This window comes from Cavia porcellus, unplaced genomic scaffold (assembly GCF_034190915.1).
Source record: "Cavia porcellus strain 051 isolate PalLab524CR breed Dunkin Hartley unplaced genomic scaffold, mCavPor4.1 scaffold_24, whole genome shotgun sequence".
Lineage (NCBI taxonomy): Eukaryota > Metazoa > Chordata > Mammalia > Rodentia > Caviidae > Cavia > Cavia porcellus.
This window is the reverse complement of record NW_026947507.1, coordinates 44,048,644-44,066,382: the sequence shown is the minus strand read 5'-3', so window position 1 is coordinate 44,066,382 and position 17,739 is coordinate 44,048,644. Positions and strand designations below refer to the sequence as shown.

The following is a 17,739-nucleotide window of genomic DNA, read 5'->3' as shown; positions in this document are numbered from 1 at the left end:
GGAGCCAGGGAAGACTCCAAGATCTCTCAGGAGTCAGTGCTTCTCAAGATTAATGATCTTAGGATCAGCCCTAGTAAGATTTTCTCTACCTCAAGATTATAAAATAAGGGATTTTCCTAGTATGTTTGTTTTTACTTTTATAAACTTGTATTTGATCCTTAAATCTATCTGGCTTCTCGTTTGGTGTAGGCTGTGAATATCCTTGAAGATTTGGAAAGATGCGGTCACAAATAGTTTTAAGGGATTCAATTTCTGGTTCCTCAGACTTCCTGAAACTATCTTCCTAAAATGGCCTGAACCCCAACTTCTCACCTAGGACCCCCCAAATCTTACCAGCCTGAACAATGCTGCCTTGAGGCAGAAAGAGATAATAACTCAAGAGCACTAACAGATACCCAATTTTTTCAAATAAAGCGCTGGTTTTTTTGTTTTGGTTGCAGCAACCAAAGTCAGGACCTTTCACTTGCCAGGCAGGAGTTGTGCCACTGAGCTATATTCCTGGCTAAAGCATTGTTAAGTGATGCATTTCCAGCACAACTTTCTTTTTTTAACTTAGAATCCAATTAGATGTGACACCTAGTGATTAAATTCTGCAGTGCTAAGGACCTTGCAATCCAGAAAAACTTCCCTTAGAACTCTAGTGATGTGTTCTGCTCCATAAAAGATTTTGCTGTACATAAGTACAGTCCACTAAGAATTGTGATAGAAGTAGAATTAGAAAGTGTTTTCAAGGACAAAAACGAGCAATATAAAATTTCCAGCTGGTAAAAAGACTGCAGTATTTTTAAAGGGACTATGGCAAATATGAAATCACCATGGTATTTCCAATCCACTGGTCCACTTAGACATTTGCTACCACTTTACCTTCCAAATGCTATTTATAGCTCCTCAGAACCTCTCTCTGCAGCTGTTTAAATTGATGATGAAAGACCTTCAGATGTCAAGCATGTGTTAGGGCAGAATACAGCAGTCTTTACAGGGTCAACCAAATGCATTCTTTTGAAAAGTGTGTCCCACTGCCGTGCCTCCTGTGGGTTCCACTGGCCCTCATCTCAGGCCTGGGGTCCTTGGCGGGCTCTTCCGCTCCTCTCCAACACTCTGCCTAGGCTGCCCTTCAGCCTCCTCAAATTAACAGCACAGCTGGAGAGCCATTCTATGTCCTGTGATGTCTCTGACAAGTGTCCCTGTTCCCATGAAGCTCCCTTTTCTCACCCTACAGAAACTGCTTGTTAAATATCACTCTAGAAAGGCAGGAAGAGACCCCAGTTGATCACTGTTAGGCCCTGGTGCAGGGTGGCACCTTGGGAAGATGCACCGGTCCAGCCATGTGGATAGGAACTCTTGTGGCAGTAGAGCTGACCACGGCCAGGAGATGAAGTTTGAAGGGCAAGGGAGAGGTGGGAACAGGGCAATTGTCAGCAAAGCACACTCTCTGTCCACCACGCATGGCCCAGCCTAAGCGCACACAGGGCCTGCCGTGTCCATTCTAGCGCGGGGTGGGCTGCACAGCAGGACCCAGGCGGTGGCCGCCTTCCCGGGCCAGCCAGGCAGCTACACCCCCCCCCCTTCTGTGCCGCAGTATTTATGGAAGGAAGTTAAGGACTTCTCAGAAAACCCAGTCACCTTCCAATTAAGGAAGTCAGATCGCACAGCAAGGGCTTGGAAGGCAAAGCAAGAGTGAGTTGGGAAAGGTCTAACACATCGAGGTGGAAGCGCCCTCGTGCAAAGTCTTCGGGTGTGCACCAACACGTGATGACCATCACTCCTGCTGGGACTGCTGGGGCCGAATACACACCGGGGTGGCGACGGGCCTGGGGAGGACCCAGGTCCTGCAGCTGCCCGGCCGGGCCCTGCTGCCCTGCTCGTGCCGGGCTGCTGTCCCCATCTCAAGGTTCACGCGGCAGATCCTGCACGCGTCTACCCTAGCTGCCCCAGCACCCAACTAACGAGCATGCGTACTGGCGACGACTGAGACCCACGCGCACCCTGGCGGCTGTTACACTGCAACCGATGGCCGGTATTGACCAATCAGAGGGTGGGTCAGCACGCCTGGCCCCACCCCCGGTGGAGAACCATGGCGACGGCCGGCCAATCCTCGCGCTCGTTATTGCCGCGGAGCTCCGCCCCCGGCGAGGTACCTGGTGACCAGCCCAGGTCATGAGGTGAAAGCGGCCCTTGACGGTCGCGCGGCGCTCGGCCTGGTTCCATCGCCCGCCGTCTCCCGCCCGTTCGCGGCGGCGCGGTCCATGCGGCTGGCGGCGGAAGTCCGGAGCGGGCGGCGGGCGCGCGTGCGGGGCGCGGCGGCGCGGGCAGCGGCAGCCGGCGGGGCGCGGGTAGGCGCGCGCGGGCGAGGATGCTGCTGTCCCTGGTGCTCCACACCTACTCCATGCGCTCCCTGCTGCCGGGCCTGGTGCTGCTGGGCTCGGCGCCCACCTACGTGCTGCTGTGGGGCGCCTGGCGCCTGCTGTCCATGCTGCTGCCCGCGCGCCTGTACCAGCGCGTGGACGACCACATCTACAGCGTGTACCAGAGCGCGGTGCTCTTCTTCTTTGAGCAGTACAACGGCGCACAGGTGAGCCGCCGGCCGGACCCGGCCGGCCCAGAACCCGGCCCCAGCGCCTGCGCTGCGGCCGCCCGGGCGCCGGCGCGGAGTCGGAGGGGGCGCGGGCCCCGGGAGCGACCGACCCCGCCTGTTCCTGGTCCTGTGCAGAGGATCGGGAGCTGAAACGCGAAAACCGAAAGTGGAAGGCCGCGGTGCTGCTTAGTTACTTGGAGTCTGGTGGAAACCAAATCGGCTGTGAATTTTGCGCTTGTCAGTTAGAAAGCTGAGCCGCTCCGGGGTTATTCCCGGTGTCTTCGGCCTCCCGGGGGCCCACTCTCCCCCCGCCCCGCGCCCGCGCACAGGTGCGCTGGAGAGGTGCACGGCTGGACGGCCCGCCTGGTTTTGTTTTTCTTTTTCCATTTAGAATAGCAGTTGCCCTGAGACTGAGTTTGCAGTTGAAAGATGACTTGATCTCTGATCGAGTTCGCTCCAGTTGTAGGGCAGGCCTTCTCTTTAAATCCGCACCTTTTAAGTTCCCTCGGAAAGACAGAAAAATTGCTGTTGCAGATCATGGCTTCCTGGTAACTGACTTTTGGCCTCATTCAAGATTTTCATTCATTCAGGCTGAGTGTTACTTCACTGAGTAGGTTGAAATGTAGGTTTGGTCAGGATTCACTATCCAGTTTCACATCATGTAACAGCTCAGAAACCAACATCAGTCGCATCTAAGAAAAACTATTCTGCCTGTGGAAGGTAATTTTAGTTTTATTCAAAAAGTACTGTGTTCCACACAGTATAGTGCAGAATATACCACTGGGCCACTTTGTGTTTCGCAGTTTAAAAAATTTAAAGTTTCATACTATTCCTGTCCTTACACAGCTTGTTTTATAACTGTAGAAGTCTAATTCTTGGTTTTCTAGGGAATGTCCCCCCCCCCCATTTTTCTAACAACAGGGTTCAGTGTCCAGCATTAATCTTGCATGCATTTATGAAGGAACATCTAATGATGCCTAAGTATAAATCACATTTTATTTAATTAATGCCACTTGATAAAATTTGTTAGGGATTTCAGAACTGGTACACCACTGGTCCTCAGAGCATTTAATAAAAATGTAGATTCAGGAACTTCTTGTTCTTGCTTTTAATTTTTTTTCGAAAGGAGTTATTTGCTGTTTACTAACAGCATGCAGGCTGTTTTTATTCACACTTGTGAGGTAGGCTCTCACAGTGTAGTTCAGGCTGGCCTTTAACTCTGTGATCCTCTTGCCTCAGCCTCTCAAATGCTGGAATTACATGAGCCACTATACTCTGGTAAGCGAGGTATTTTGAATGTGTTACAATCTTTTTCTAAAATTGAGTTTCCAGTGTAGAAAGGACCATTCCCGTATTTTCATGGATTCCTGTAAATTTAAATTAATAGAAGAATAAATAACTATCTTTAAATATAGCACCCAGAGAAAGAGTATAGGGTCATTCTTTCAGCTTACTCTTATTTTTAACTATTGTTTTCCATCAACTTTGCCACTGAGGCGTTTTAAATAAAAAGGTAATTTTTTTTTTTCATACCAGGAACCAAACACAGGGCCTGTATTTGCCAGGCGGGGTACCACTGAGCTAAATCCTCAGCCGTCTTTCTTATTTTACTAAAAGGCTGGCTGACTCTCATTTTTTCTTTTCTTTTTTTCCCTTCCTGAGCTGTTTGTCAGCTTTTAGTTATAAGATGATGATGATGATGATGATTCTCTTTACTTGTTCTCAGTAGATCTTGTTGCTTCTTCTCTGAAGAAAGTTGTAGGAATTTGGAAGACGTAAGTTTTTCGAGGGGCTCCTGAGTTTTGAAACCCACTGAGTACCACCCTTCACCTTCTCCTGGGGATGAAACCCAGGCCTTCTGCTAAGCTACCTCCCCGCCCTCTTAGACTTTTTTTTAAATCTCAGGATAGAGTCTTGCGGAATCACTAAACTGCCCAAGTCAGCAGGGCTGGAACTTGCAACCCTCCTGCCTCAGCCTCCCAGAGTTCCTGGATTACAGGCCTGAAACACCACACCTGGCTCATCTGTCCCTCTTGTGCAAGTTGTGTGAGTGAGGCCCACTGAGAGTCGGTGCTGAGTCTCTGATAGGTTAAAGGCATTGATTTGAGTAACTACTCTTTCTTGTGGTTGCCACCTCGGATCACCTAGTGAGTGTATAAGCAGATCTGTCTTCACAGTCTGGGAGCCAGAAGTCTAAAATGAGAGGCAGCTGGTGTGTGCGCTGCAGGAGGAGGTTCTGGGAGAGGTCCATTCTGTGTCTCAGCATGGGCCAGCTGTCAGCAGTCCACACCCAGGCTGTCCCTGCCCCTGGCCTCCACCTGTGCTCCTCCAGTCTGGGGTCCCCAGCTCTCAGTAGGATGCCTGCCCTCTACTGCAGGGCCTTCAGATATCCAGGATGGCCTCCTCATCTCAGACCTGCAGCTATACCTTTGAGGCCCTGCTCTCTGCATTAAGGATGCTCACCTGTCCCGAGGCTCAGGACACAGATGTGGTGCCAGAACCCAGCGCCACCTGTTCTTTGTTCTGTGTCTGCTTCTGTGGTTTAACTTTGCCCTGTTTCTTTAGATCATTGCATATTAAGACATTTTGGCCTTTGATTTCTCTACCCTGCTACAATAGAGTCTCGTTTTCTATACAAAGGCTATTTAAAATAAGTTTTCCATAGTATTTTAATTTTTCATTTCTAAATCTGCCTTCATGTATCCCTTAAGGGGCATTTGATTAGTTGTCTTATTTTCTTTCTTTCTTTTTTTTTTTTTTTTTTTGTACCAGGGATCGAACTCACAACCTTGCACTTGCCAGGCAGGTGCTTGTGCCACTGAGCTAAATCCCCAGCCCTAGTTGACTTATTTTCTTAGTCTTTCTTCCTAGTTGTGTTTTGGTGTTGTTTGGATTCTCAGTTTATTCTGAAATTACCATCTTCTGAGAGCAGAAAACAAACAACAGACATGCTGGAAACCTGACACATTCTGTGTGGAGGCTTCTTGTGGAGAGTAGGGTGACATCGCTGGTGTTTGGTGTGCATGCCACTTAGAAATCTGCGGGGCAGGAAGGAGGTGGACATGGAGGTCCTCCGAGTAAGAGGCCCGCCTATGTGTCCTTACGCTGAGGGGGCTGAGCCTGAAGTGGGGTGCTGGCGGTGGAGGCAGGACTCTAGGGTGACATAGGCCCTGATCACCCTATCTTTAGTTGAGGACACTGGACTCATCCTGGCTTCCAGTCCTGACATGTCCAGAGTGAAAGCTGCCCAGACAGTAACTAATGGTCACAATACGTTAGAGGAAGCTTTAAAACAACGTTGTGGGAAGTGGCCAAGAGTTTATGCAGTCTTTTTTTTTTTTTTTTCTGATGTCAATTCTTTGTTTCTTTATGTTTATTTTTTATTTTTATTTTTGTACTGGGTATTGCACTCATGACCTTGCGCTTAAGGCACTGAGCCAAATCCCCAGCCCTCTTTGTTTCTTTAAAAATTATTCTTTTGTCATTCTAGTGAAAGCCCCCAACAGCTGACCTTTGATGTTTACAGTCAAGGGCTTCTACTGAGCTTTGAATCACTGTTTAATTCCTACTGAAACCAGTTGACAGCATTTGGAATGTACTTTAAAAATATTTTTAATTAACCGCCCTGAATGCTAATCACCTCTCCCAAATACTAACGTATCATAGCAATAAAATGTAAGATTCTTAGTTTATGTTAAAAAATTAACTTTTCAACTGATCTCCTTTCAGAGTACAGTAGTTTTTTTTTTTTTTTTTTTTTTTTTTTTTTTTTGGTATTGGGGATCCAACTCTTGACTTCGAATTTTCCAAGCAGGCATTTACGCTGCTGAGCTAAACCCCCTGCCAGTACAATAGTTTTTAAAACACTGGAAGCAGGCTACAGAGTTTAACTCTTAGATTCTGGTGTTTGGGTGAGCTGCTCTGTTAGATGCCAGGTTGGTCTAGTGATAAGTGCCACGGCTGAAACGCTGTCTCAGGTGTCTCAGATATACGCTTCCTCTCTAGAAACCGTTGAGACTGGTTCTTTCTTTCCTGGTGTTATCTAGTCAGAACAGTCCTAAACTCTTGGTGAGTTCAGTTTGCATTCTGTGTCTTGTTGCCCGTGCAGCTAAGCTCCTGGAATTCAGCATATTTAATTAGAACTCAGGAAGACTACAGGTGGTTTGGGTTTACCTGTCATCCCTTGTGTGAGAGGCAGGCTTGTGCTGTGTCAGTAGTCTTAAGCGGAATGTTTGTATCCTCACGCTTATTTTGCCTGCTTGTGTGTCAGCTGTGTGAAGACCTTAACAGACACCTTGGGTTTAGTTGAGAGAGCAGGAGGGGCAGATATTTAGATGTGCTTTGGCCTTTGCTGATGTAAGCAGAATGGTGAAACCTTTGATGCAAGAATTGAAGATTTCCCAGTCAAACCCAATTGCAGTTCAACACAGCTGAAGTTGGCTAGGGAACTGGGTGACTTACTGCCTACAGGAAAATCTGAGAGCTGTGGGAAACTCCTTCATTACATTAAATTTTGAGTTGGGCTTTACAGTAGCCCTGTGCATCCCTGACTGTCTGAGGGGGGATACTTCCGCCTTGATGGGGGACAGCATGGTGACTGTGTGGACACAGTTTGCCTTCTTTCTGTTGTGAATTTTTCTGATTTTGAGAAGCTGAACCTATTGAGTTGGTGTTTCCTAAAGAGAATTAGAAATTAATTTTCCTTTCATATTTTCTTAAACAGACTGATATTAGTATCTAGACAGTCCAGTACTGACTAATCACTTTTCAGTGAGGGGCCTCTAGAACCTGGCAGTCAGTTGTGCGTCTGCCCACCCATCCATCCGTCCATCTGCCCTTCCAGTATCTGCATGTGGACCTTGTCCTGGTATTGTGCTGGTTACTGAGGGACCAAGAGAGCAACAGCCAAGACTCATGCTCTTATGGAACTCATCTTTTAGTGAGGAAGATGTTGGTACACTGTGCCAACCTGAGCAGTTTAGAAGTTTAACGGAGAGACCCAGCAGGGAGCCAGGTCCTGACTTTGTAAACGGTCTCACCCTCTGCAGGAAGAGGGCACAGAGATTTTGTGAGTGCTGCACTTGCCCTGGAGTGGGGGGCGGCCTGTGTACAGTATAAGGGAGGTAAAGAGGCTTGTGCTCTAGCCCCCTTTTGTTCTGGCTGCTTTTGCTGGCTGCTGCCCTGAAGTGTTGCCCCTGTACCAGGCCACCCTGCCTTGGAGCCAGCTGATTATGGACTGAAACCTCCACAAACAGTGAGCTAAATAAACTGTTCCTTCCTTCATTTTGGGTGATAGATATTTTGTATTTTGGCCCAGCAATGAGAGAAAAGTAACCAAGACAGAATTTGATACTGAGAGTGGGGTCATTGCTGTGACTGTACTTGACCATGTAGTTCAGGAGACTTTGGAAATGATTTGTTAAATTTGGAAAAGTCACCTGAAAGAGTAGCCCTAGAATGGCTTAGGCTGTTCTGTGTGAGAGATTCTGGTCAGAGCTCAGGAGACCAGAAAACCAGTAAAGACCCAGCTCAGGTGGTTTCTGCTGGCATTGGCTGTTGGCCTCCAGATGATGTGTGTTATGGCTTGGCAGAAGTTTGTGTGCATTTTGCTCATGTTCAGAGACTTTGCCTGAGACTGGGTTTAAGGATGGTAGACTGGTGGCAGAAGAAATCTCAAGGTAGTTGAACGTTGAGGCTGTGGTGTGGCTATTGTTGGAATCCTTTAGCCAGATTTATGTTGTGAATCAAGAGAATAGAGCCCAGCAGGATGATTTAAAATGTTGTGAATTTGGCTAGAAAGCTGTGAACTGTAAAGATAGAGCTGAGACCTTGATTGGTGAGAAGAAACAGGAGAAAAATGATATGAAGGTATCACAAAAAACAGCAAGCCTTGAACCTTTGCAGCCTCAAACCTGCAAAAGTGAAAGACTTTGCTTTGAAGTGAAAGGTGTAGAGCACCACCATGTTCCAGAATAGCAATAGCACAGAGAATTTGCTCCTTCAGTCAGGTTCAGAGTACCCAGCAATCCAGGCACTTGGCCCCTACAGCCAAGAGAGAGGAGAACCTGGCTGCTGCTCCAGCTGGCAGCAGATCTTGGCAGTCTCCACATGGTGCTGGTTTTAGGTGCATACAGATTGCAAGAATTCTGAGGTTAAGGCAGCTTCCACCCCAATTTCAGAAGGCCTTGGAGCCCAGATAGTGTGCCTCTGAGTGTGAAGACAGAGGTGCAGTGGAGAGCCCAGAAGTTGGGAAAAGCCAGAAACATAGCTTGTCGAAGGAAAGCTGTAAGGAGAGAGCAGAGCGGGCCTAAGAGAGAAGCTGTGGGAGCCACAACCACCAGAAGTGCCCTAGGGTAGAACCACTCAAGCCCTTGGGAGCTCACAGTTTGCCACAGATGCCTCAGTTGCTGGGGGGGCAACTATAGGACTTAACATCTGCCCTGCTGGATTTTGGACTTGCTTTGGTTCCGGTGCTTGTATTCTTGTTTGTACCTTTTGAAATAGGAGTGTTTATCTTGTGCAATTGTATGTTGCAAGTGTTTAACTTTGTTTTCTTGCAGCTAACAGTATATCTTACATCTTGGGGAGACTTGGGGCTTGAACTTTTCAACCATGCTGAAACTATTAGGGCTTTGGCAACTCTTGCAGATATACTAAATGTCTTTTGCCTAAAGGGATGCACATGAGTCTTTGGGGGGCCAAGGACAAAATGTTTTGTTTCTAATGTCATATGGTTGATAGATTTAATGCTAGTTCTTAAGGATTGTTAAGCCATGTCATAATGTTCAAGTTGCAAAATGCTAAGAATAAGCATGTTTTGGACCTGGAACTGGTTTAAAGAAATATGTCTGTTTGCCAAGTTGACAAGGGGTGAATTGTTATGGTTGATACACTGTGTCAACTTGAGAAATTTAGAAGTTTAACTAAGAGAAAAGTAACCAAGGCAGACAATAAGCAATAAGAAAAGAAAATATTTTGTGCTGAAGGAGGGCCAGCCTCCTGGATGGAGGAAGGAGTTTGGGAAAGCAAATGACATTTGTGTGTGGAGCTCTAGAAAGGGCCAGGTGGGAAGAGTGGGCACAGGGGTTGGAGCAGCTTCCCAGGTCCAGTTTAAATGCAGTGGAGAGGGCTCTACGGTGGGATTCTGGCACAGAAGGAAAAGCTGGGTTGTAACTGATACAGTGGGGAACACTGCTGTGTACAGGTACTGCTGTGCATAGGTACTGCTGTACTGTGTAGCTTGTCTCTCACCCTCATTTGCAGACGAAGAGTCACAGTAGATGTCACAGTAGATGTCAAGCAAGGATTTAGTCCACTGCAGTCTAGAAGAGGTGATCCAAAAATAGTTACTGTTGAAAAATTTTAAACTTACATCAAAAGAACACATTTCCCAGAGTGCATGTGTGTTGGGGGAGTATTTGTGTCTTTTATTATAAACAGTTTTTTAAATTTAAACACTATCATTTCTTGACCACACTTGTTAATCAAAATTTTTAGAACTTTGTGATAAATAGCGATATCACAGTGTCTGTCTCTATCATGCCCACCAGGGTTGGCACTGTACGAATTTTAGTTCTTCTCCAAAGTCAAAATGACCATGAAAAGTGAATGCTTTGCATCAATTTAGGACAGCCACACCAGTGCAGCCAAAGACTTCCAGGACCATTCAGAAAGTGACAAGAACAGTGGGTTAAGTGTGTTAAAATGAGGGGAGTGTTTTGTGGGATTCATGGCAGTGTGCCTTGTACTCTAGTGTATATATACAAATTTGTTCGTTTGTTTATTTAAACTAGCATTCACTGTATTTCTTGATCATGTCACAATCTTGAGACCCATGTTTGGAAGCTACTTTCCCGGTTGGTATGGTCATAGCTCTCAGGTTGCTGTGCTAAGAAACGCACAGTTTCCATACGGGCAGTTACAATAAGGGATGATCTGAAGTTGTTGGAACACCGTGTTTACATTGGTTGTTTTGGGGGTTTTTTTTTGGTACTGGGGACTGAACTCAGTCTTGCACTTGCCAGGCATCGCTGTAGGCTGAGCAGTCTCCCGGGTCTGTGTTTATGGTTTTGCAACCTGAGATAAAGGAACTCATATCAGATTATTAGAACTGAGGTCTCCTTGTTAGACATTACTTTATATCTTTATCTAAACCCAGGTACCTTAGTGGCCTGGTGGGTTCTGGGAAAAGAAGCTCTCCGTTGATAACAAAAGGAATGTGAGAGCTTCTGGATCTTTGAACTGACATATCCCCAGCCCTTGTTAGTTTTTAAAATTTTTTTTTATTGTAATTTTTTAAACTGTGACACAAACTCTGACTTGCTAACTTGTCGAGGCTGGGCTTGAGTTTCTGTCCTGCCTCAGCCTCCCAGAGCACTGGGGTCTGGGGTACACCCTGATGCTTTCTGTGGGACGCTTGCCTGCTGCTCAGCTGTGTGGTCGCCCCCATCTTGGCATCAGGCCCAGTTTGGAGTGTGAAAGGACGCAGCTGACATTAAATTGAATCTTGATGTACCTGTTGTCCTCACTACAGGATTGCAGCCTGTCAGACGGGCAGCAAGGGCTCCAGAGTGACTTGGTTTCCCCTTTTAATACCTAGGGACACTGCTCTGGTGGACCAGTCTCCCTTTTAAGGAAAGGGTTAGGATTGGGGCACAGCTTTGCTGGTGGTGAGTTCTGGACTAACAGTCCATACAGGTTTCCTGATTCTGTTGATTGCCTACCTGAGCAATAGGGAGGGAAAGACAGGACTCTACTCTGGGAAGTAACACAGGGGTCTAAATCAGAGACCCTGGGCAAGAGGCATCCTGGGCCCCAGGGGGTGATGGACCCTCCCTTTCTTGTCAGTAGTCCTGCAGGTTTTGAGCCCGTGTGGCTCTCCAAGGTTTATTTTGTTTTTTCTGCTTCTCTGTAGAAGCTAGCAGTGAGAACCCTAAAGAGGTGTTGTGTGGGTGTCCAGAGGACCGTAGGACGTGGCTGTCCCAGCTCAGGGGGAGCTACAAGAGCACGCAGAGGTGGTGCTGCAGGCCTGGGAGGGATGCAGTGGCCCTGCTGGTCACAGACAGGGTGTAATCCAGGTGGACATCATGGTTTCTGGCCTCTGTTACCAGGTCGCATGGGGATCACTACAGAAAGATGCCAGTTAAAACTAGAAAAAACCAAAACACAGGAAGAACCTTAGAAGCCAAGCGGCAACACAGCTGATCCCCGGGTGGTGACACCTCGGCGTCTTCCATCACCTGTGCCATGCCATGCCGTGCACGTCCTTCTTGCCTTGTTCTGTTCTTTCTTTTTGGTGGTGGAAGCTGCCGATTCCAGGGCTTTGTGCATACTACTACACTACACCATAGCCCTTTTGAAAGTTTCAAAACCAGGCCTTGCTAAGTTGCCCAAGTTGGCCTTGAACCTGCAACCTTGCTGCCTCAGCCTCAGGAGTAATCAGCATCACCAGTGTGCAACAACACGCCCAGGACTTTGCTTCTGCTCTTACTGTGTCTCTCCTCAGAGAGATTCTCTATGTTACCTTCTTATGCTCATGGATTTTTTATAATAAATATTAAAAGTTACGTATGTTTCTAATACATGGGAAGCCTCTCATTTGACATTTTTACTTTGAATTTTTGCAGAGAACAGTTTGATCATAGGTGAAGGATTTGGGGAGAATGTATAATTTCTGCGTCTCTGTCACAACTTCAGGCTGTTCAGCCTCAGTGTTCTTATCTCTAAGTGGGGTATTTTTTGTCATGCTGCTTTGAAGATTGAGATACTATGTGAAATTGCCTAGCTTAGTCATCGGTAGGTCATAAATGCTGAAGAAAAGAAATACTTTCTAAGATAAGAACAGTGTGACCTGTGTGCCAGAGTTCTGTGACTTCTAAGGCTTCACTTACATTTTGTGTGGTGGTTGTTTTGAATTCCGATAGCTGTCCAGATGCACTAATTTTCCTAGTGTCAGAAAGGTAAAATAGTATTCTGTCAGTGAGAAGCCTGCAGCCCTCACCTGCTATACTAAGGACGCAGTGCCAGTCTGCAGTGCTTGAAGGCAGGTACAGACGCGTTCTGGGAACCGCCCCGACGGTTTCACGGGACCCTAGGGGCATTAGGGACTCTTAGTGAGGTATGGGCAGGTGTGAGGTTGCGTACCAATGCAGCATGCAGGCTTTTTGAAAGCAGAAGTATACTTTTAAACTCACAAAGTACATAGCATGGGAAACAGGACCCGGTGAGGTCCACTATGAAGCACTCCGCGCCCCCTTCTGCGAGGCCGGCCATGCGCGGACTCTGGAGTCACCTGCCAGGTTGAGACTCAGTGGCTGGTGTCGCTGGGCCCTAGAATTCGCCAGCTCCCATGTTGTGTGTGTGTTCTCAGAGCCCTGCACTTGTGCGGCAGCTCAGCTGACCAGACTGCTCTCAGGCGTGTGTCTTATTTCATCGTTATGAAGACACATGTAAAAACTCACTACAAAGGATTGTAACGCAGGGTAATACGAATTCTTCATGGCTGCCTTGCAGTGTAGTCAAAAGCTGCTCTGGGGGAGAGACAAGACAGCTGTTTCTCTCAGCAGTAAAAAATTATACTTGTGAAAGCAACAACTTTAACTTCCTTTTTTGATGCTTGTTATGTTTTAGGAATTTTGTGGAGTGCAGTGGTGCCTTGGTTCATGAATTTAATTTGTTCTGTGATGCTGGAAAAGTCAGCCACATTCCTCTGTGTGTGTGTGTGTGTGTGTGTGTGAGAGAGAGAGAGAGAGAGAGAGAGAGAGAGAGAGAGAGAAAGATGACCGTTGGCTGTGTTCGTCTCCCATGCAGTTTGCAAACAGAAACAAAATGTGGCCAAGCGTCTGTGTTTGCAGCCCAAGCTGTTCGCAGACAGAACTGTTCACGAACGAGGCCTCGCTGCACGGACGCAGGTGTGCTGGTTTGCCCATCCTGTGAGTAGAGGCCACTGTACTGCACACATCTCCCAGGAAGGAGGTGAGGTTGCTCAGCACCAGTGATCCGCCACCTGGTACAGATTGGTGCCCAGGTGCGCGTGTGGCCCGTGCTCTTGGTGACTGCTTTGTGGCCGGGGCACAAAGGGAGGAGGGTCTCACCTTCACCCATAGGTGGGGTCGCTGAGGCCTATGGGGTCTGGCTGCAGCAGTGCAGCACCCTGTGGGATGCAAAAAAAGCTAAAGGTACGCAAGCACACATTGCTCTGCACCCTCCCTGCGTGCGGAGCATTGTGTGCTTGCGTGCTTGTACTTTTAGACACAGTGACTGCTGCCGGAGTCCGAGGTGCACCCGCAGGCTTTCCTGGTGGGGCTGTGGCCAGGGCAGTGTTGCCTCCCACGCAGACCGTGCAGACACAGAGGCAGTTTCTGGCAAAGCAAGTGTGCTGTGTCCCTGTGGTGGTGCAACAGGGCGGCCCCTCCAGTGCTTCCTGTGTCGTAGAGCAGATAGAAAACAGTGGGCAGAGTGGGCGCAGCAGGTTTATCCTTGCTCCAGCCCTCCTGGTGAAGCCAGTTTGAAAATAGACACAGGTGAGTAACACAGAGTAATAACCAGTGAGACAGTTGCCAGGAAGGTCTGCCTCCGGCTTAATTATACAAAAACACAAAATAAAGAGACTTCAGCTTTAAAAAACTGGGTGCCCCTAAGATTCAGCAATTGAGAAGAAACCATTATGAATTATAATTAAAAACTCTTGTTTTTATATGCATGTTTTAAAGGAACAACTTATCCGTAAAATACATTTATAGAAGTAATTAATGCCCCGAGTATGGTGAAGCGTGCCTGTAATCCCAGTGACTCGGGAGACTGAGGCAGGAGGGTTGCGCTTTGAGGCCAGTCTAAGCTAAAATACAAAGGGCTGAGAAGGTGGGTCAGGGGGAGGGCACTTGGCCTTGTGTGTGGGACGCCCTGGGCTCAGTCTTCAGTCCCAACGCACATAGTGGCAAACATGGTTGGAAGTACAACTACTAGAAGGTTCATAGAATGATGCATTTAGAAAGTCATTGGAATGCTGCGCAAAAGCTTATCCCAGAGCTGCGGTGTAGCTTATTCCACCTGCAGAATACATACGCAGAGAGAGTGATTTAGAACCCGTGGCAGCATCGCCGCCCACCGGAGCTCCTGGGCAGCCACGATGGGTGTGATCCCCGCTCCACCACTTCACCTTGGGGCTGGCTTAGAGGTGGGGGGCTCGGCAGGGAGGTAACTGATGAGGGCATCGGGCTCACAGCTCACTCCCCTGAGTGAGGTAGCCCAGATGGGCGGATGGGAAATCACTGGATCATTTAGCAGTCTCTGTGAAATTTTTATGTGTTCTTAAAAACTTTTTGTTTAATTGTGATAACTATAGTCACCTCATCAGCACATACTTGATAATAAGATAAGGTTTAGTGTTTTGAAGGTCTTCATTAAAGTGGGAGCTTTTTCTTCTCTTCCACCTAAAACCCATAACCTAAACTTTCTGTCTCAACCAACAAATGAAAGAAATCTGATGTTTTAGAATGAGACATTTGTTCATCTTTGGCGCTTCAGAAGTAGAGGATCTTAAAGGTCATCTGTGTTGGGTGTGTAAACATCACACTTGCGCATACCCTTCCTGTGTTGGGTGTGTAAACATCACACTTGCGCATACCCTTCCTCGGTTTATTCAGTGGATGTTCATAGCAGTTGGTGGTGACTTCCATTTGTGACATTAATGTTTACAGTGTTTCACTGGCACTTAATTTACTCCCAGATCTTTCAAAGCTTTAAGTACTAAGAGCTGCCCTGTGTTCCCAGTCTCACTTCCGTTGAATCCTCTTTAGCATTTTGGTTGGAAGCAATGTTTTGTTCCCTACTGTGCTTTGCAGGGGTAAGTGTGGGTACGGAGCACACACCTTCATCTGTCAGGTTTGTCCCCACAGGGCGGACCCTGACGGCTCCCAGCCTCTGTTCATTTCTATGATGGAGGAGGAGAACTGCATCCCCACCATGAGCCCACTTTTTGTACTTGATGTAGATAATGTGGAAGAGCAGTAACACTGACCAGGTTTAGCTTCCTTGTCCTGCTAGTCACACAAAATACCGGATTCAAAGTAGCAGTTGTTTAGGAAGCCAGTTCAAGGTGGGCAGGTTAGTGCATCGCACAGTCTTAGAAAGGTTAGGAAGATGGCTTTTTAATGTTTATTCTTAAAGGGGCTTTTTTTTAAAAAGCTGTGTACAGTGCATTATTTGCTGCATTGATGTCTCTGCTGAGCATTGTGTGCTATATATGTCTGACACTAGAGAAACCCATTGGCTTAAGTAGGAAGAAGACATTTAGAGTCATGCTTTCCAAAAACTAAAGAATGGAAATGTGACGTTTCAAGGCTAGTGTAGTGGAACAGTGAGGAAGTGGGCTACCTCACAGAGTAGAAATGTGGAGCTAGCAATGCCAGCAGCTGGTCGTGGACCGAGTGTGCTCGGCACGCGGCATTGCTTCGCTGTGATAGAAGTGAATGTGCTGACCTTTGTGTCTCCCTCGCTGCCTTCACTTTGCTTTTTTGAATGTTTTTGTCTGTTTGAGACAAGGCCTCATTATACAATTCAGGCTGGCCTTGAATTCACTTTGTAGCCCAGATTGGTCTTGAACTCTTCCTACTTCAGCCTCCCAAGTGCTGGAATTACAGGCGTGAGGCACCACATTTGGCAACTTTTTTGAATTTTAAAATATAATATTTTTAGGTTTATAAAAGACATACTGAAGTGCTGTATTTCTATGCTTGGTACTATAACTGTGTGAAAACTGGCTTTTGTTTGTCATCAAAGTCTATCACCTGTCAGTCTCATAACCAAACTCTGAAATGGATGGATGGATGGATGGATGGATGGATGGAAGGACGGATGGGTAGATGGAAGGATGGATGGGTGGAAGGATGGATGGTTGGGTGGATGGGTGGGTGGAAGGGTGGATGGATGGATGGATGGATGGATTGTTGAAAGGATGGATGGATGCAAGGATAAATGGGTAGAAGGATGGCTGGATGGGTGGAAGGGTGGATGGGTGGATGGAAGGATGGGTGGATGGGTGGATCGAAGGATGGCTGGATGGGTGGAAGGATGCATTAATAAATGGATAGGTGAGAGGATCTATGGATGGACAGAAAGCACTCTTTGGGTGGTTCAGGCGTCCTCTTCAGCCTAAGATCAGGCTGTCTTCTCTAAGGTCAGGCATATCTCCAAGTATTGGGTTCATATACTTTATTTATGCTGTTGATGAGCTGTATTTTAAAACTATCAGGCACACACCGAAACACATTCTGTGCATTGAGCTTTGCAGTGTTTCTAAAGAAACGACCAGAAACCTGGTCCTTGTCCCTGGGCTCCAGGGCTGTCATCCCTAAAGGTGTATTTTTCTGCCAAGATGTTAGGTTACTGTTGTTTTCTTTATTTTGTTGTTAAGATATTAATGTTTTGCCACGGAATGCTGATCCCTGTGAACAAGGCAAATCTAGAAGGCTTTGGCTAATTCATCATCTCGCATAATCCATGATGATAAGATAAAGAACCCCAGTGACCCGAATTAAAGCAAAACAATCACACCCAGTTAGCACCCATTCCACTCAGGATTTGATAAGTGTACTCCAGTTTCTTTATTATAGGATATTTAAGCTATAAAAGGCAGCAGAAAGACTGACAGAGTGAGCCTTTTCCCCACCACCCGGTTTAGGAAGTACAGCCTGACCTGGGAACCGGAAGTCTCTGGGTGCCCCTTCCCCCTGCAGAGGGGTGTGCTTCCCCCTGCCTGCTCCTGGGCGCCCTCAGCTCTTTGCTGCAAGAGTGGAGACCCAGGCATGGAGCTGCATGCCCCTGTCCCCAAATGCAGTTTGGGTCCTTCACAGGCTGTGAGCTGCTTTGGGCCCTGGGCCTGGGTGTTGGCTGTCCCTGCCTGGAGCTCGGGGCTGGTGCCTGCACCTGGTCTTGCATTTGTGAGCCTCCCTTCCTGCCCTCCCCTGAGGCTGTGCAGCGAACACACCAGCTCTGCGGTCTGACTTCGCTAGGATGCAGCCTGCTCTGTGTTCACACCACCTTGTCTCATGCCAGTTCTTCCGTGTGTCTTTTTCTCCCTCTGAATTGGAAGTGACTTAAGGAAGATTTATGAGCAGTTTTATGTATTGTTAGCAATCAATAGATGCCTGTGGATTTTTCTCTTG

The 17,739-nt window shown here is 47.3% G+C and overlaps 1 protein-coding gene across 1 annotated transcript in view; it reads left to right on the top strand.

Annotated features, from left to right (window-relative positions):
* The first annotated feature begins 2,172 nt into the window (after nucleotides 1-2,172).
* The window catches only part of Agpat5 (1-acylglycerol-3-phosphate O-acyltransferase 5), a 49,286-nt gene continuing 33,719 nt past the window's right edge, over nucleotides 2,173-17,739 (top strand). Inside the window, exon 1 of the mRNA XM_063234979.1 lies at nucleotides 2,173-2,572. Coding sequence (XP_063091049.1) covers nucleotides 2,354-2,572 — 219 coding nt within the window. The 5' untranslated portion in view covers nucleotides 2,173-2,353. The remainder of the gene's footprint in view (nucleotides 2,573-17,739) is intronic.